Below are 18,727 nucleotides of genomic sequence, written 5' to 3' on the forward strand. Positions count from 1 at the left end.
TTAGGGCCAATGGCGTGAAATTCTGGAAAAATGTAATATTCCTGGGGGGGGGGGGGTATTATTTTATGTCTTGCTGTTGAATGACTGTTTGTTTATTGTGCAGCTGAGAAACTGAATTTCCTTCGGGATAAATAAAGTATTTATCTATCTATCTATCTATCTATCTATCTATCTATCTATCTATCTATCTATCTATCTATCTATCTATCTATCTATCTAAAATTTCGAGGAAAAAGTTGGGGACCCCCTTAAACCCCCCCCCCCCCCCCCCCGCCCTCCCCAGGACCCCTGGTCGAGTCACTTTGAGAACCACTGCTGTAGACTGTTTCTAGCTAGCTATGAATCACCCTTTAGGTTGTCCCACATGCACAGCAGGCTGTAAACCTGTGTGAATTGTGACAATAGGCTATAACTTTGAGTTGCATTACTTACTTTTTCAGATTCACACAGACCTAACTACTCAGCATGTTTTCCAAATAAAGAACAAACAAATAAATCAACAACAACAAACAAGCTGAATAATATTTGAACTTTATATCATTATATCATTTATATTTAGGAACAGAAATTTACAAAATGTACAAGATGTGCTCGATCAGCCATAATCAAACAAGCAAACAGTGAGAAGACCAATCAAACAAGATCTCTCACCCAAAAATATCTCTTCTGTTTGTATGACAAACATTGGGGGCAGAGGAGGGGTGGATGCGGAGTGAGTGCTGGTGATTTCAGGGATTATGCTGGTTGGTTACATCATCTGATAGCAGGAAGTGTGTCGTGTGTTAGCCGTCTGAGAATCACTACTACATATTCTCCTGTGCAAAGCCCCCTAAGCATGGCCAAACCCCCACCTATTACAGGAAGGTCAGTACATTCTTCTTTATACCGAACTCATCTGTCCGATCCATTATATATCAGTTCAGTCATTGATACATAAACATTGGGGTAAAATAATATTTACAGCAACAAAATTAAACAAAGGAACTACAAAACCCAACATGCATGGAGCAACTCCAACTGTTCAGATGTGATACAATATAAGATGACAGAATATTTTTGGGAAATCATAGAAAATACCATTGAAGTTGGCATGTTCAAACCCAAGGTTTGCCAAATGTTATCTGGAAATTCAGTCAAAAATACAGACAGGATGCATCATATTGTGCACAAGTGACATGTTAAAATAGTGGTCTCATTCCAGTGCTAATGCAGATGGCATGTTTGTGAAACAGTGACAAACAATTACCTTAAAATTTCAGATTTTGCTATGGACTATATACAGGTTCCCTTTCTCTTACATACAAACTGGCATAATGTCAATCATCACTACTGGTCCCTAAGTAATAACTGTTTAGGTCTATGATATTCGTCTTTCAGCTGCTGCTTAGCGATGGCCCGTTGATACTGTATGATTTAAGGAATAAACAGAAGTGAAGTGGCTTTTATTCTTAAGTACACTGGAAAATGGACAAATGCACAAATGATCTGTCCAAAAGGGTAATAATAACTCTACATATTATTTTGTTTACTGGAACAATGTCTTTCAAGAGGTGTTGAGGTTTATGTGTATACATGAGATTGTATGCATATGTTTATTCGTCCCAAAACACGGCATGAAGATCAATAGTGACTCAAAAAGATGGTTGTCACTGCCCTCATTTATCCTTTTGAAAAACACTCCTTAGATTGCAAAAGTTCCTTGTTCTTCAATTTTGAAGGTAGTCGTGTCCTTGGAAGATATTATTTGGGTGTGCATGTGTGTGTCCAGCATGGTGTACTGTATTGTCTTTTGTGTAAAATAGTTTGTGTCTCTGTGCTGAGTGAACAAGTGGCCTGCTCAAGGGTCAATGCGAAAGGCCAACAGTTTGTCGGAGTGCAGATTGTTGAGGGTGCGCAGGTCTGGCAGGCGCAGAAGGAGTTTGGAGAAGAGGGCGGTGTCATCTGGACGACGCTGGGTGATCAGTGACCGTAGAGCCCGGATCAGACCCTCCTGGAGCTGCTCCACAGCCCACATGTCCGAGATCCCAGAGCGGTCTGAGGGACAGACAGGATGTCAGCGTGAGTTATTGACAGAATACATTATCAGTTCATTAATCTATCACTGCTTTCCAGCTTTTACAACAGTTTTACCTCCCATAAAGTAAATTGTGCCCCCCTCTCACCTGCAGAGACCAGCACCACAGCCATGAAGAGAGCCATTTCATCAGGCTCAAGCCCCAGGGAGCCCAACTTCTCACTGAACTCGAACATTGCGTCCAGCAGCGAACCCATGCCCAAAGCCCGCAGGGTAGACAGGGGGTAAGTTTGGCCATTTAGGAATGTCACTGTACGTTCCTCAGCATTGAACAAGGTGCAGAATCTCACCATGAGAACCTAAACACACAAAGAGGAGGAACACAAAAAATTCAAACACTTAAACCAACTACACATTTGAACTCTTAAGTTACACATTTTGCAGTTATTGCAGGTGATATTAATCATTAGAAATATATGTAATTACCTGGAAGGTGCCTGATTTGAGCAGCATGACTTGGTCTTGTTGGCTAAGCCCTTGAAATCCTGGGATGCCCTTGGCAAACTCGACAACCTCCTTGACAGCAGGAGTGAAACACTGAGAAAAGGATTCCCATATCTCCTGACTTGAACGATCTGCCCCTGATACAGGGCACGCATTGAGAGGACAGGCCTAAAGAGGAAAAAAAAAAGATGGACAAAATTAGAAATTATAGGTAAAAAAAGACAACATGAATGGGAGTCTTCATCTAACTTAGCATACTTGCTACACTTACCAGCACTTTAGCTCCCTGAGCTAATTTCCATGGGCAGGAGGGCTGATTTGTGGCACTTTCTGTGTTGCGAAAACTGTTATGATCAGCGGAGTTGCCTCTTTGAGGTATTCTTCTATTAGACTGGTCATGATTCTGGTTTGTAGACACTGCGTAGGTGTAGCGATTGTTGTCCACATTGTGGAATGTAGGCTGGTTGTCATTAGGGGCAACTGGGCATAGAGTGGCATGGGCTACAGGGCAAGACTGATAACTCTGGGCAGAGTTGGGATGAGATGAGACTTGGGGGAAACTGGCATCCTGAGAAAAGCGAGATGTGTTGTGGTGGTTGTTGGTGGTGATGTGAGCCCTCTTGGCTGGTCTCTCCTGGCTGGTAGTGTTGCTGGTGGTGAAGATGTCGCGGTAGGCTCTGGAGATGGCCCCAATGGCCTCCTTTGAGTTACCATCTTCTGGGCTGGGGGGAGCCTCCCTCACTAAAGGTGAGTCCATTTCCATGGCAGCCGACTCATTTAGGCTATTCATGTAGCTCTGCATCTCGTCCAGAAGTCGCTGCTTCTCTCTCTTAGGGATGCGGCCAAAACGCACAGCTAAGGAAGACACAAGAAATGAGGACGGATTAGCCTCCAGTCATTGTGACAACATGGAGATGTACAGTTATTTGCTCAATTTTTCTACTTTATTAATAAATGTTATCCCCACTTTGTTTATTATTTTGCTTGAACCGAATGCTCACTAACATTTCATACATTTCTAAGCACTCCAGTGACAACCAAGACAAAATAGTATGCTATCTTTTAAGTTCAAGGGGCAGGTACATTCTACCTATGCAGCAGGTCAACATTGGAGGCACAGGGCTCCTTGTGTAATATATATTGGATATAAAGTGAAACAGTTACAAATTACAGTTTTTTATACAGATGCACACATCAAAAGCACAAATAACTCCTAAAGTTTTGAATGATCTCAAGGAGAATCAGGGAAGCTGTGAGATGAAAACTCCCCATCCCCCTTCCCACAGTAACCATCAGCTGGAGAGGCTATTTATAGACCCCCTGCTACCATCTGCCTCATCCTCTCCTCTATCCACCCCTGTCTCCTTCCTCTCCCGCTCCCTCCCTCTGTTTGTAAGTAGGGCAGTGGGGCAACGTGAGCGTGATGTCACTGGCACTCAGATCATAAGAGGGAGAAGGATGAGAGAGGTGGGTTTGAAGAGAGTAAATGAGCTGAGGAGAGAGTAGTGAGTAAGTATAGAGGACTGAAGTGAGAGACAGTGATACATTGAAAGTGAGAGTGTGTCGATGTGCGGAGGAGGTGTGTGTGCTCAAGTTGCAGTTAGATCAAGCAGAAAGTTGAAGGAGTTGAACTGTACAGCCTCAAAGATTTTTGTGAGTCCAGTGCACCTGATTTTTTTTGTGTGTGTGTGAGTGGATGTACTGTCATTTCTACATGTCGAATACTTCACACAAAAAGACACCATGTTGGGTCAAGTGAGGCAATTTACTTGACCCAGTAATATGCACAGTAGATATTAGCATGTTGCCAAATCTATGAGAATGTGCTCGCTGCCTGCAGGGTTCCTTGATGAGGATGGGGCCAGTAACATAGCATGAGATTAATCCCTTTCATCATGGTTAAAAAGAGGCGAATGCCGACTAATGAGCTGTTGATCTAAAAATGTTGCGCTGGTTAGAGGAAGAAAAGTGTGCCGTCATGCCAAGAGACTTTAATGCTTGCCTATATTGTAGAGCCAAAGTCACACAGCTGCCTGGTGTGAAATCAGGGTGTACTTTATATTGTGGGCTGCAGGCAGTTGCATGCGGTTTTCCTGTTTTTGTAATGGTTGAAACAGAGCAAAAAGGGGTTTCTAGGTTGTGGTCCCTTACGCTTTCTAAATCTTCCCTATAGGGGTCAACTTGACTGTTTGTTCTCCTCTTCGGTTGCATTTTGACACCCCATTTTCTCTCTCAACCAAAAATGTCAAGCACATGCAGAAATAACACTAACCTCTTTACTAGATTAGGCAATGCGGGGTACTGGAGGGTGGAGATAAGCAGCAACCATACTGAGAGGCAGAAGACAGGAAAACTGCACCAAGTAGGTCATGATGTATGAGTACACTACAGGCCAAATTCTGTATTGTTTTTCTAGGTCAGCGCAGCTGTTTTCTTAATGTGTGATGATAGGTGATCAATCAATGTTCAGCTATCAGAGGTAGAACTAGGTGATGTGAGCGTCACGCCTGTTAAATTCTGTCACAACGATTGGCTGTTTTTGTGCATCTCTCGCTTAATTGTTGCCCTATCCCTCATTAATTGCAGTAAGATGTTCTATGAGCACACACAAGGTAATCAAGTTGACCCTGTTCCAATTTCCTAAAATAATTCCTGTGTTTGCTGCAGTTTTCTAGATGATAGATAGCTTCGGGGACTTCAAGGCTCCTCTTCTCATAAATCATTGTCTAAGGGGGAGATGTAAGAGAGCTGAGGGGACATGGAGGAGGAGGGGCTGAACTGAACAAGAGTTTAGAGGTAACAGTATTGTGGGAAGATGCTGCAAAGGACAGGGGAAAGACACAGAGAAACTTAAGAGAGTGATACAAAGCCAGATGGTTATCTTTGGTAGCGCAAAGACACGGTAGAAGGGCAAGACAGGTGCAGGTCTGCTGATCAAGTGAGTACCTGAGCTACTGGCACGATGACCTCAAAAGACTTTCCGCATTACATTTTTCACACAGACCTACATATCAGTGGTGCTCCGCTTTCGGGCTGCCCATTTCCCTGCTGCTTTGCCTAATCAGGGCACTGTGGTATTCTGGCAGAACTGCAAGAGGGTCTCTCTCATTAAAAATGTGTCAGGATGTCTCACCATCTCTTGACATGCCAACCGAGAGGCATTTCTTGAAACGGCAGTGCTGGCAACGGTTTCGGTTCATGCGCATTATCAGACAGTTCTCGTTCTTCACACACATCTTGTAGTTGATGTTCTGCTGGATGCTGCGGCGGAAGAAACCCTGAAACACAGATACATACACATATGTAAGATGAAACAGACCACCTACCAAAGGCTACAGGTTCAGTTGTCCCACAGGGGGTGTGTGATTGGGGCTTACCTTGCAACCTTCACATGCATGCACTCCATAGTGGAAACCAGACGCTATGTCTCCACAGACTTTGCAAAGCAGGACCATTCCACCTGTCTCTGAGGAAGGGCAGAAGGGCAGTTAGATACGTTGCAAAAACTTAAATCAAGAGAGAAGTTGTTATGCAGTGAGGAGATACTTACTTGTGAAAGTTCCTGTGAACCCGCATGGTCTCTTTCCTGCAATGGGGTGGGTGTAGGTATGCTGTGGAGTGGCTGCAACTGAGGGGCCGTTGTAGACCTCTGGGAACTGGAACACCAGTTTGGAGGATGGGGTGGTGCATCCACCTGCCCTCTGTTTCAGTGGCCCAATCTCTTGGAAGGTAAACTCCTCTGGAGATGAGGGCTGGGAGTGTGAAGAGGGAGACTGTGTCTGGTACCCACTGGAGGGGCTGCCAGGGCTGGGACTGGCACTGCCAGAAGAACCAGCATACAGGATGACTCCACCTGCAGACCAGGGAAAGATGAAGGACATTAAACCACTGAGCTGAGAGTTCAGGCAAACAATTTCATTCAGGTACTGATACTAAGCGGCATTCATTTTTTTGTACGCTGTATACGCAGACTACCGTATGTTATATTGGAAGAATTAAATCAGCTGTAAACCCATAAGAGAAACAAGTTGGCCATCAACATCTCCTTAGAAACCGTCCTGCTGCTCTATTGGAAGTGATGTGATGTAATGTTGCACAACCTCTGGGCAGCAGAGAAGAGCTCTGAGAATTTGCAGCGTCGTTGCCTCATCCTGAGTGTAATAGGGGTAATGGTGCGCTCAAGCGGATAAAGTGGGCGCTAAAAATACTGCTGGTAGCACAGCAACAACGCAGGCAGGCTTCCTCTAGAAGCACCAAGGAAGCGCCACTTTTCTCTTCTTTTTAGTAAATAATTCCTGCCTCATGCTATTGCAGTATTTATATAGGCACCGCACCGTATAAATGTGTGCAATGTTTTTAGTCGTGCAGTTGTTCTCGTTCTCTCTCTCTCTCTCTCTCTCTCTCTCTCTCTCTCTCTCTCTCTCTCTCTCTCTCTCTCGCATCCTCTCTCTGTTGCGCGCGCGCATTTCAAGTCATGCGTTGTGGATGAGCTGAGACACGGCCTCACGTGTCTGCGGGGTCTGCTGCCTCCTCCGCTCCAATAATAGCCTCGCTCCCCTGGCACCATGCCCAGCGCCAGCTAACAGCACGACACCTGACCGCCGCCTCACATGCATGGACTCCTGACACGGTTACTGGCCGAACCAAATCCGCAGTCCCGTGTTGAAATATACAACAATATGAAGTCAGATCTGTGTTTATAAACATGCGCTGACTGGGAAGCTAACCCGGGCATGAGGTGGCACCGAGTCTCAGCCTGAGAATGTGAGTCACGTTTTTGCAGATGGAAAAGCCTCAACTGCATGACTGGACTGCTGTAATAATGTAACTATTTAGTGTACAGAAGAGTCCAGCAGAGAGAGAAGGCTCAGAGTGACAAATATGAAAACCAAGGCAAAGAGTCAAAAAATAATAGAGACAAATGGGTTCATCCTTAATGCTTGACTTGCCTTTTGCAACACATATGTCGACATCTGAAATTCATGTTATAGTACAGTGATTAAGCCAACTCAGCCTTGTTTGTGGAAAATCATGCACAAATGCAGCAGGCTGGTCCCTGTGTTGCTGTGCTGCCCTTTGCTGCACAAAGTATTTGTTTAGCTCAAATGTTTTGATAATCCCTGGACCAGCACGTGTTGGTGGATTTGTTGACTCATGCCAGAGCCATAGACAGATCCAGCAGACACAAGCCTGAGCCTCACCTCTCCCTGAGCTTACATGTAGACAGTGGTGGCCCTGCCCCCACTCCACCCAAACACATTGCATGTCCACCTGAAGGCTCACATGTAGCCTAGAGTGTTTATGAATGACCCTGAGAGCCACTGGGCTGTAAACACTGTCAATTAACAATCTGTTTTTTACAGCATGCTTTCCTGAGTTGATGGGCGGGCGCCAAAGTGATCACCTGCATGTTTTCAACTGTCATAGTACAATCCACAATGAAAACAATGCAGGCAGCATCAGTACCCAGACCAATGATTGATTAAGTGTTTGGCAGAATTAGTATAATTGATATATTTGTTTATTATTGGTATAGCCTGTAACATCAATCAAATAATAATAAATTGAACTAGGATATATTAGACATATCATTATATTATGTGGAATTCCTTTTATTTCCACATAAAAACATTCAAATTCCTGGTTTAGGCCACTTACTAACATGCAACACTGACCATCCTGATATAGTTGTGTACCTGCATACAAGCTACTGCAGCCAAATCAAACTTCACTTGGTTTTCTTTGGGGGGTGGGGGGTATTACTCTGTGGGGATTTCCCATGCAGACACAAACAGGATTGCCGTGCACACTGTCACAGAGTGCACAAGACGGTTACAATTTAGGTCACTGCAGACAGCATTAATTGAGGAGTCAATCAGTCCTCAGTGCCCATTTTAAGCTTAGCCTACCCGTGCAAGCACTAATCTGCCTGGGACTGGAGGCAGGCAGAGAAACGTGAGCAGTGAGCAGTTCACGGGCGAAAGAGCTCTTCTCCTCTCTTCTCCTTCCCTTTTTTTTCTTGTCCTTTATCACTCACTTCGACTGTTTCACTTTAATGCCGGACATGGACACAGAGGGAGCGTGCCTATGTTCCCTCAGCCCTATGTTCCCTCAGCCCTATGTTCCCTCAGCCCTATGTTCCCTCTGGACTCTCTCTACCTATCTGGACTCTGTCTATCTGGCCTGTCTAGCCTCTACCTGGTCTTTTTACTAAACTTAACCAACTCCTTTCTTCATTGCCTAAACCCAACCAATGGTGGGACCAAAGGGCTGTGGGAATAGGGCCTAATTTTCAGTGACAACAAAAGTTAGAAATGAGGGAACATAGGGCTGAGGGAACATAGGGCCTAATTTTCAGTGACGACAAAAGTTAGAAATGAGGGAACATAGGGCTGAGGGAACATAGGGCTGTGGGAACATAGGGATGACCCCGACACGGGTATAGCCTACTGTTATAGTGACCATGTGTTTGCCTGCCCTTTAAAGTTTATCTTGGCAGCATTACAGTGTGTATTGTGCTGTACCAGGAAAAATATGTATGGCAATCAAATAGTTACAGTGCTACTTGGGTGTTTGCAGTAGACTTTATTAACTCCAACTTGTATAAGTAGGTCAATATCACAGGAACTTGATCAAATTGTGCCCATGTGCCTCCAGCATTTCTTCAGACTGACGCTGCCTGCACATGAGAGCTCTGGCTCAATAAATATCTGGACAGACCATATCAGATTGTCACAGTTGATCATTTATAAATGTCAGGGCGATGATTTGAAATGTGTACTTTCATATCCTCGTCGTCACGGTTGTTGTGGCTGAAATCGCCTGGCACGCGCTCCGAGTTAAATACGGACCGAAAACATCCGTTTCAAGGTTATGCGATTTTTATCAGGGAACAGAGTTTCCATGCAGCCTCTCGGTGTCTTTAATCCGCTATCTGTTTCAGCGGCGTTAGGGGAGCACAGCGGATGAGAGAGGGGGGATGTTAGGTTTAACAGCAGAGTCACGTTCCAGCTGAAACACACCCTGAGCGTATGTGCGCCCTGAACCGATGGGCTCGGGGACAGATGTTGAGTCAAAACTGAGTCAGCTTCATGCACACTGCGAGGTTTCTGATTCGAGGGAGGGGGGAGGTTGGTTGGGTGATTTCAATACAGGCAACCGGCGCATGAGGCGGGCAAACGTGACGAGAGAGAGAGAGGCAGAGAGAAGTTAATGCATGGAATCGCTGACCCACTGACCAAGCTCTCCCTCACCATCACCGCGGGCGGCATCAACACTGAAACGTCCGTGAGAGCGAGGAAGCGGCAGGAGGCGGGAGGAGGGCCCGGGTATCTCACGCGTCGCACGCGGCTCTGCAAGGGAAGCCACGTGAGGAGGCTTTTTGACGGAGCTTTCACTGAGAAGACATGAAGCTGCGCTGCAGCCAGGAGCCAGAAGCTCCCACAGTCAGCCAGCGGCTTATAATTGAACAGCCAAATTAAATAGACCAGCATGTTATGCGCAGGGGTGGTCTGACTGTGCACCACCAACAGCAGCGCCTGCACTGTCAGCTAGTCGCTTTGTAAACAGTAGGGTGAAATTAACGTGTCAGCATGTGGTCACTCAGACCTGAGTTTGTATTCTGAAGAAATGCATAAGATGTTGAAATTCAGGTTAATAACAGGCTACTCTTGTTTTCTAACCTATACAATTTAGATGTTAGTTTCTTTCATCTCTATGAATAAGTGTTTTAGAAAAGGGGGAGTAGTTCAACTGCAACACAAGTCAGTTCCCACTCAGCCTCTCCCATTCAGAAAGTTAGTTGTCAATAAACCCTGAACTGGAAGTCCTGTTTGCAATCCAGGAAAAAGACTCACTCATTTGTGTGGACTCACGTGTCTGTTTTAAATAGGTGCATTGGTATTTTGTAGATGCCAGAGTCTTAGATATGTGAAAACCAATGTAGTTATCTTACATAGCTTATAACTTGTGATTATTATCATGGTTAATCATGATGCTGGCAAAACTTGGTCCCCGACTAATGAGTTTTTTCAGGAACTTTGGAATTTAAGTAATGCCATTTTCCAGTTGGTGGTTAGGAATGGGCCAGTTTTAGGGCTCTGTGTGCTTTGAACATGGTGATAAAAATGCTAAAAAGCTCCACCAGGGGAATGTCAGAGGAAGTTTTAGTGGCAGAACACAGCACATTAAGTTATGTATTGGACAGAGGGGAACGTCTGTTTTTATTATGTGAGCTTCATTTCACAAGTACATGTGACCTACTGTAATTGGGTACTCATACTATCATGGTGCTACTGAGAAAATGCCGGTGTGGAGGAAGACTAAATATTTGCAGTGCTATGACACCATATTACAACTGACCTTAAACAGAAGGTCAAGGTTGTACAGGTCGATGCAAATGTGGATTCTGGCAAATATTATAATGTAGGCTATGTGAAGATGCACAGTACATTTTCAGTTATTAGCTTGACTGGCATTTGGTTTGCAAACATTTGCAATGATATAAACAATTTTACAACTAACCCAAGCCCCCCCCTCCTGGTTAATATTTATTAGAGCCAATGGAATAGGCCTATACTGTTATGACAGTATTTATCTGCATATGATCTAGGGCCCATTTTGTATGTTATATGGCATATGAGACATGCCAACCCCTCACCCTCACACCACCCAATCATATCTGCAGGTACACACACACACACACACACACACACACACACACACACACACACACACACACACACACACACACACACACACACACAGACATACGCACACAATCTCATTTTATCTGCAGGACTTTATGAGCCTTATAGCCCACCACTGCAGCCATATATTTGCCAGGTTATGATGAAGTTTATGAGCTTTGTTTAGATCACACTGAACTCATGAGTGAAATGAAGTCATGTGCATTCGCTTATTGAAATATTAACAGTCAGTGGACCCAGTTCAAGGTGGTCACTAAACATTTAAATCTAAGAGAGGACAAAAAAGTGACACAACACTTGAAGAAAGTTAAAATAAAAATAATAACATTTATCATCTATATAAACTGTAAAAATACATGTTGAATAAACACATTGAAACTTATATTTGCAAACTGGACCTACAAATCCTCATTCACTCACCTATTCCCAAACAGCAAATATCAATAAAACACCAACCCTACAGTTAATACTACAGCTATTATCTATGATTGCACGTTTAACTGCTTTGTATGCTCTGTGAAAAACACTGGCCCACTTTATCAGCATAAGTAGAAAGTCATAACCCGGTGAGTGGGATTAGTGTTGCCTTCAGATTAGAGTAACATGTTGACGGTGCTCAGGGTGCGCCCATCACCTGTGCTGGAACGTGACCGACACTGTTGTAAATGATTCACCGTCAATTAGGAGAGGAAAGCAAGAAAACATGTGCACCTTTGGCTGACCTAGAATAAAACACTCCCTAATGCCACTTAACAGATGGGAGTCCTGCAGCTATCAACTTTTATATGGCTTTGATAAAGGAAACAAACACTAGAGAGTTTCCTTGTTTTTCTTCCTCCCTCCTCGTGAGATGAAGGGGGGTCAGTGCGCAGTTAAGGTTGCGGCTCTGACAGATTATGATTACAGTGACAGCCAAGTGTACTGTAGCTCCACGTGAGTTTGTTTTCATGAAGAGAAACAGGAAGTGGACAGCCCCACTACAGCCATATGGCGCGGCTCGCTCACAGTGGAGCTGCACAGCCAGGCGCTGCCTGTTTAAACAGCTACATCATGCAGCAACTTTTTCACAACTCCGCGCACAAGTGTTACAATTCTATTTAACAGAAACAAGTTGAAGGGTCTTAATCTTATTGCATACGCCAACAGTACTCCCAAACAGTGATAAAACTACAAAGTGACCAAGCTCTGTGATAAGTTCATTCTAAAAAAAATTGCATGCAAAAGTGATGCTTCGTGCACCTATACTGATGCATGTGATGAGAAGTCACACGCGGAATTGCAAAAATAATCGTCAGTTATTATTAGTTATATTAGAAAACAACACATTGTGAGCTTTGGGGTTGGTTTACAAAATTATTCATATCTTAGAATGACCAATAGAGATAATTTTCCTCAGCGTTACACTAATAAAATGTTAATTTTGTTTAAATTCACATTTATTTGAGTTTTAATAATATATTGTAAGTTCAATTGCTTTGGCATTTTGATATCAACATCAATGAAACAACATCCTGTTAATCAATTTGACTATTATGCCATAAACATCCTTAATATCATGGTGGAGCGGTTGCTTCATTCAAATATGTAAAAATGTTCAAATATAACTTACCACCACCGGGACTGTTATCCATGTCTCTTGTTGAAGTCGATGACGTTAAATATACTTGAAGGCAGATGTCAGTTAAGTGTCACTAGACTTGAGCAAAAGTCTTTTGAAGACAGGTGAGAAAGTCAAGAAATAGCTTTGCGTAAAACACCTGCTCCATGGAGCGCAAAAAAAGAATTGGGAAGCAGTGATGGAAACGAGTCCACTGCGCGTAAAGTTTGTCCACAGTAAACCGCAGGCTGGTGCCTCTCTCAAACTGTGTGTCTCTCTCAGCTCTTCTCAACCAGAGGTGTGTCAGACAGGCAGGTCTCCTCGGAAAAGATACCTGGATGCCTTCTGCGCGTTGGATACTGCGACTCAGCTCGAGCGCATGCGATGTTGCACGAGCGAAGATTAAACGGTTCTCAGAAATTCCAAGAAAGTAGAGTCAGCATATCCGTGAAGTGTCAGGCATGACATACACACCCACTGATACAAACACCCACATCAATCACGTTTGCAGGTGAGTTGGAAATGTGACCGCCTTTCCGTTCTCCCCAACTTGTGTTGTGTCTGTTTGTGTGGGATTTGGCTCACTCTTTGTATCTCGCCGAGTCCCTTCTCTCCCTCTCTCCCCTTCACGCTTTTGTGCATTTTCATTGGCGGGGATCTGGAGCTGAGGGGAGTTTGATGCGCTTATTCGACCGTGGTATGTGTTCAGTAAAGCCACGCTACATGTGCGCTCTGCATGTGCAGGGGAGAGCGCTGCCCTACTGATACACATTTTATGCAAAGTACGGAGCGTGTGGTGCTGAGGGATGGAGAGATTGGTGGATGGAGCACATGGACAATAGGCGTGGCTCACCGTGACTGCTTGTTCTGTGACAAGCAGCGCTGCAAACGGGTGGTAAACACTGAGACATGCCAAACATCGGGTAAGTGCCAAGTTTAAAGCCCATGTGCCAAAGGAAACTGTAGAAGCGCAACTGGATCTCTGACACACCACCAACACACTGCTGGAGTAGGTGACTAAACCGTAAACACTCAACCATGTTTCACATTTTGATGACTGAAAAACGTAAACTACGGAATATTTTGAAAGTGTGATTATTTTTCGCCTAAAGTAAAACAAGATATTCTCTCTGCGTCTGATAGAGACGTCAATGACATTGAAAAAAATAACGAAAAACAAAATTAGTGTCTGTTGTTTGTACAACAACAGGGTCTAGAACACTATCAACAGCAAACTGTCGCCTGTCTGAAACTAAAACAGGAACAACCCAAACACAGCTTGAGGAGAGCGCCCCTCAGTGGCAAGTCACCGCACTGACAGACACAGGCAGGATCCGATTTCAAAACTCAACAAGAGGAAACGAGAATAAACCATAAAAATAAACAAACCAACAAAATAAACCACAGCACACTTTTTTTTCTTTTGTCTTAACACACTAAACAAAAACAAAACAAAGAAAATGTTATTCTTATAACAACAACTTTCTCCACTACTACTAATTATAATGATAATACTAAACTGTTCTTCCACTATTCAAATAAAATAATAGTAGTATAGTCGTAGTATCTATCTATCTATCTATCTATCTATCTATCTATCTATCTATCTATCTATCTATCTATCTATCTATCTATCTATCTATCTATCTATCTATCTATCTATCTATCTATCTGTGTACTTTAATGACTTGTTAACAAACCAACAGATCCATTTCTCATACTTACACAGATGGGAAGCTAAACAAGTAGCCTAGATTATTATTACTATTCAGTTGATAAGAGTAGTAGGACAAAATTTTATTGTAGGGTGATTGCAGTATATGTAGCCTATTAGTATCCCTCATCAGCAAATGAGAGTGTATTGGCTGTTTGTTCGCCTACATTAAAAAAAAAAATCTATTTTGTAACTTTCACATGAATCTCAAGGAAATTTAAATCGAATGCAACTGGACTTGGTTATTTGTCTAGGAAGACGTTTCACCTCTCATCCAACAGGCTTCATCAGTTCATGTTCGCATCTGACCAGGCTGAGACTGGTCTAGAACTGAACTGAACAGATGAAGCCTCTTGGATGAGAGGTGAAACGTCTTCCTAGACAAATAACCAAGTCCAGTTGCATTCGATTTAAATTTACTTGAGATAACTATGACCTGGACAAATGAGAATATCCACAGGCGTATTTCACATGAATGTCTTTAATTGTTTTGTTTCTTGTGTGTCTTCCATGTCATCACGCCCTCAGTGACAGTATGGCGGTCCTGTAGTCCTCTCTTCCGTCACTAGGGGGAGTCACAGTGCCACAAATCTTCACGCTCGGCAGCTCCCATCGACGCCCCTGCGCTGCCGGGACACAGTGACGGATTGGCAACAAACGAAGGTAATCTGACAAATGACTGAAATGATCTCTGAAGCGTGAGGCCAAATGGCGTGATCTTTACAAGCCGCCGCACCGGAATACAGGACTTCTCTGAAGACTGTCCATGACTTTGTTTTGTCTCCTTCACAGAAAAAAAGAAAAAGAAAAGAAAAAACTTCGCCGTGCGTGCGCTCGTCATCCAAACTATTCACGCTTCAAACTTCTGGGAGGATGTGCTCGCGTTTGAAGCTCTAGGCGAAAGAAGGTAGGCTTGTGTACTCTACATAAATCATCTCCTGTCGTGATTAATTGGATGTGTCTGAGAATAAACGAAGCTTAAAGTGTGTGTTTACTCTGTGTGTGTGTGTGAGAGAGAGAGAGAGAGAGAGAGAGAGAGAGAGAGAGAGAGAGAGAGAGAGAGAGAGACTCACGCACCCATCATGAGAACACGTTATGGCAGGGCACGAGATAATTACAGGCTGGTGAAACTGTTCGGGACTGAACAGAACAGGAGTTGCTGCCAACATACACACCTGCAAAGCACTGCTTAGCCCCAGGCTGAAAAGACACTCTTCATCACTGTCTGTCTGTCTGTCTGTCACCCAGCCCCCTAACCACCACCACCACCACCACCCATAACCCCCACCCCCACACCTTGTTGAATGTGTGCTTTATGAGGATGATTCCAGTTAAGGAGGAGGCTGATGAGAGACTTAAGTTTATTCCGGACTGAATCTCTCTCGTAGTTTGTTTTAGATTAGCTTCCAGGGCGGTTGATTAAGATCAGGAAAGCATAGCAAATGAGCAAAGAATGCAGAAAATTTTCCAGTAGTGGACTGTGTGGAATTAGCCTCATGATCAGCACAGATTTTTTTTTTTTCCTTCTTCAGAAAATAGGCAACAGAGACCTGTGTGTAATCTCAACATACATCATATACATATTCATATATGCCAAAAAGTAAAAGCAAATGAAAGTTTTGTTTTTTTCCCCCATGTTTCCTGTGCAGTATTTAGTGCCCAGCTTTCTCACAAGGGCAGTTTTATGTGCAGGGAAGGAGGCATGGAAAAGAAGACCTTTCCTTTTGAGCTCACAGATTTGCAGTAATTACAGAATCACTTCCATATGTGGCTCTCTGGCTGCCTTCTCGCTGCCCCCACCACCCCTCTCTCCCCTAGTGTTCTCTCTCTCTCTCCCTTTCTCTCCCTTTTTTCATTTGCATTCTCCCCTATTCCTCATTTTTTTCCGCTTTTATTTTTCTGGATTCCCCCTCATGCACTCAGACCATTTTTTTTGTAAAACCACAGCTTAAACAAAGTTTATGATAATCAGAACATCCTGGCATTTTTGGCACACGGCTGTGCTTTTTGGTGATTCAATTAGACCACGCTCGCCAAAAAAAAAAAAGACAGAAAAAGAGTGTCAGCGATTCAGTGAGAAGAGAGAGACATGGATGGGAGAAGGGAAATGTTGAAGAATAAAGAACTATGAAAAAGAGGAAAGAAAAGAGAATGGGAGTTCAGTGAAGAATTCGAGAGGCAGGAACAGAGCGTGAAGGAGGGAGAGGTGGAACAGAAAATGAGGCAGAGAGAGGGAGGGCTGGAGTAATGCTTTTTGACAGAGGTGGGTTCAAGATGGGTTCATGGTGACATCATGGCTGATTTTTGAGGAAAGTATAGACAGGAGAGCCGTTCACCTTTCATTGGACACACATGTTGGGGAATAAGCAGGAGCGCTCATGTGCTGGCACACACACTGGTAGCTGTGTCGACAACCTCTGAATGCAACCCAAAAATATGCACAAAAAACTCACCCCTTTTTTATTTTCTCTCTCTCTCCCTCCTCCCCATCTCTTTTTCCCTTCATCTCTGCTGCAGTAAAAAAGCTTTTGGCTCTCACTCACTCTTTTCCAAGCTTTGTGCTCATTTGTTTTTGTTAGAGGAGTACATACTGGTATATGCCCTTCGGTCCCTAACACATACATTTCTCCTTTGCCATGAGTAACTCATTTTCCTGTGAGTAGTATTCCTCTGTGTATGTTTTTACTTCAAGGCGGTTGGACTCTAAATGAGCGCACTTTGCCAGGCGGGATGAATGAGCTCCTTCATTTCACAGGATGTGTGTTTGAGTCTGTAACCAAGAAAGTGCAAGCAAGTATATATTTGTGTGTCGTGTGCGCATGAGTGTGTTTGCGGCACATGTGTGTGCGCGCACAAAATGACTCTTGAGCGGGGCGTGTGCGTTTGCCCCGCGTCCCCCTGCCTGTCTCAGTGCGGCACCAAACTGCACATGACATCAATCTGAATGTGGGGAAATAGTGATCTCATTACAGGCATCTTGTTACTGATTAAAACCTGCCGCCACAGGCACCAGCTCCCTGCGCCCCTTCTCACCTCCCCACCACCACCAATCCCATCAACTCCCTCCCCCACCCCCACCCCCTGCTCCTCTACAATCCATCCATCTCTCCATCTCACCCTTCAGGTTCCCTTTCCTCCCTCTTTCTATTTCACACCCCTTTCTCTCACATTCCCTGTACCAGTGGCCCTCTCGCCCTCCGACGCCTCTCTCCTCCTCCTCCTCCTCCTCCTCCTCACTCCATCTCCCTTTAACCCCTCTAACCTCACTTCCTCTATGTCTTGCTCCCTTCTTCATCCCCCCCCTTTCCCTTCTTTCCTTTCTGCCTTTTGCTCCTCTTCCTCTGCCAGCGTGCCCCAGGCCTCTACTCCGTAGCTCCGTGAATGCAAATACGGCTGAGTCTAAAGTGGAAACACACGACTGGGGTATGATGATTCCATGAATATTTCATATCTTCATAAACACACCCAGAGAAGCTGAACAATGCCTGTGTTTGCCAGATGACTTCCTGTGAGGAATTGCCTCCCTGTGTTCGACTTTTTGTCAGAGCACACTGTGTTAGGATTGATGTCAGGGCAGTGCGTTATGATGTCACAGGCTGAAGTTAATGATACGAGAATGGCGGGGGCCATAGGCCATGTTTCCAGTGGTGCCCAGAGAGAGAGATAGCACCCTGATCTATCTTCATTATCCCCCACTCTACAGCCTCCCAGACACAATGATCATAAATCTCTGCCTGGAGCACACTTCACTGACACTGAAACACAAACACTAGTAACCTCTGACCCTCTTGCTGCTACTGCCTACACACACACTTATCCATGCACACAGACACAAGCGTGCGTACACACATATCCACAACTGCAGACATGCGCACGCATAGGCACACGCATAGGCAAATCCTAAGCACACCCCCTGCTCAAGCCCAGTGTCATAATTTAATAAGGAACACAGCATGCCCTGTGCACTGACACACACACGACCATCTTCATGCACTTGACTGCACATTCTGACACAAACACATGGTCTCAGTCAGACTGATGGCATCACACTGACTTGAAATTCATACTCCACAGTTCTCATCACTCTGACAGTTAATATACAGTTAGCTTTTCTCACTGTCCTATGGCTGTGTTTACCCTCTTGTTTCATGTTACACAATCACTGATTTAGTACTGCTATGTAAACAGTT

At 44.2% G+C, this 18,727-nt stretch overlaps 2 protein-coding genes across 4 annotated transcripts in view; one reads left to right on the forward strand and one right to left on the reverse strand.

The window, feature by feature from the left end:
• Window positions 1-515: 515 nt before the first annotated feature.
• nr1d4a (nuclear receptor subfamily 1, group D, member 4a) lies at window positions 516-13,406 on the reverse strand. 2 transcript variants are annotated; one of them, XM_085782023.1, is made up of 8 exons: window positions 12,836-13,406; window positions 6,069-6,371; window positions 5,896-5,984; window positions 5,652-5,796; window positions 2,790-3,373; window positions 2,501-2,686; window positions 2,163-2,373; window positions 516-2,034 (listed from the first exon to the last, which is right to left on the reverse strand). In XM_085782023.1, the coding sequence occupies exons 1-8, from the start codon at window positions 12,855-12,857 to the stop codon at window positions 1,838-1,840; spliced, it is 1,737 nt and encodes a 578-aa protein (XP_085638149.1). In that variant the 5' UTR covers window positions 12,858-13,406; the 3' UTR covers window positions 516-1,837. The 2 variants fall into 2 exon arrangements, with proteins under 2 accessions (XP_085638149.1, XP_085638150.1); XM_085782024.1 differs by having other exon boundaries at window positions 12,842-13,076.
• A 1,677-nt stretch (window positions 13,407-15,083) lies between these two features.
• rarga (retinoic acid receptor gamma a) overlaps window positions 15,084-18,727 on the forward strand; it is a 45,189-nt gene continuing 41,545 nt past the window's right edge. The window contains exons 1-2 of one of the 2 annotated variants that reach the window (XM_085782026.1): window positions 15,084-15,200; window positions 15,330-15,444. The gene's annotated coding sequence lies outside the window, so the exon portion shown is untranslated. The remainder of the gene's footprint in view (window positions 15,201-15,329; window positions 15,445-18,727) is intronic. The other variant, XM_085782025.1, reaches the window with a different exon arrangement.

Source organism: Trachurus japonicus, chromosome 7 (genome assembly GCF_045865225.1).
Source record: "Trachurus japonicus isolate A0001 chromosome 7, Traja_1.0".
In the NCBI taxonomy this organism is placed as follows: domain Eukaryota; kingdom Metazoa; phylum Chordata; class Actinopteri; order Carangiformes; family Carangidae; genus Trachurus; species Trachurus japonicus.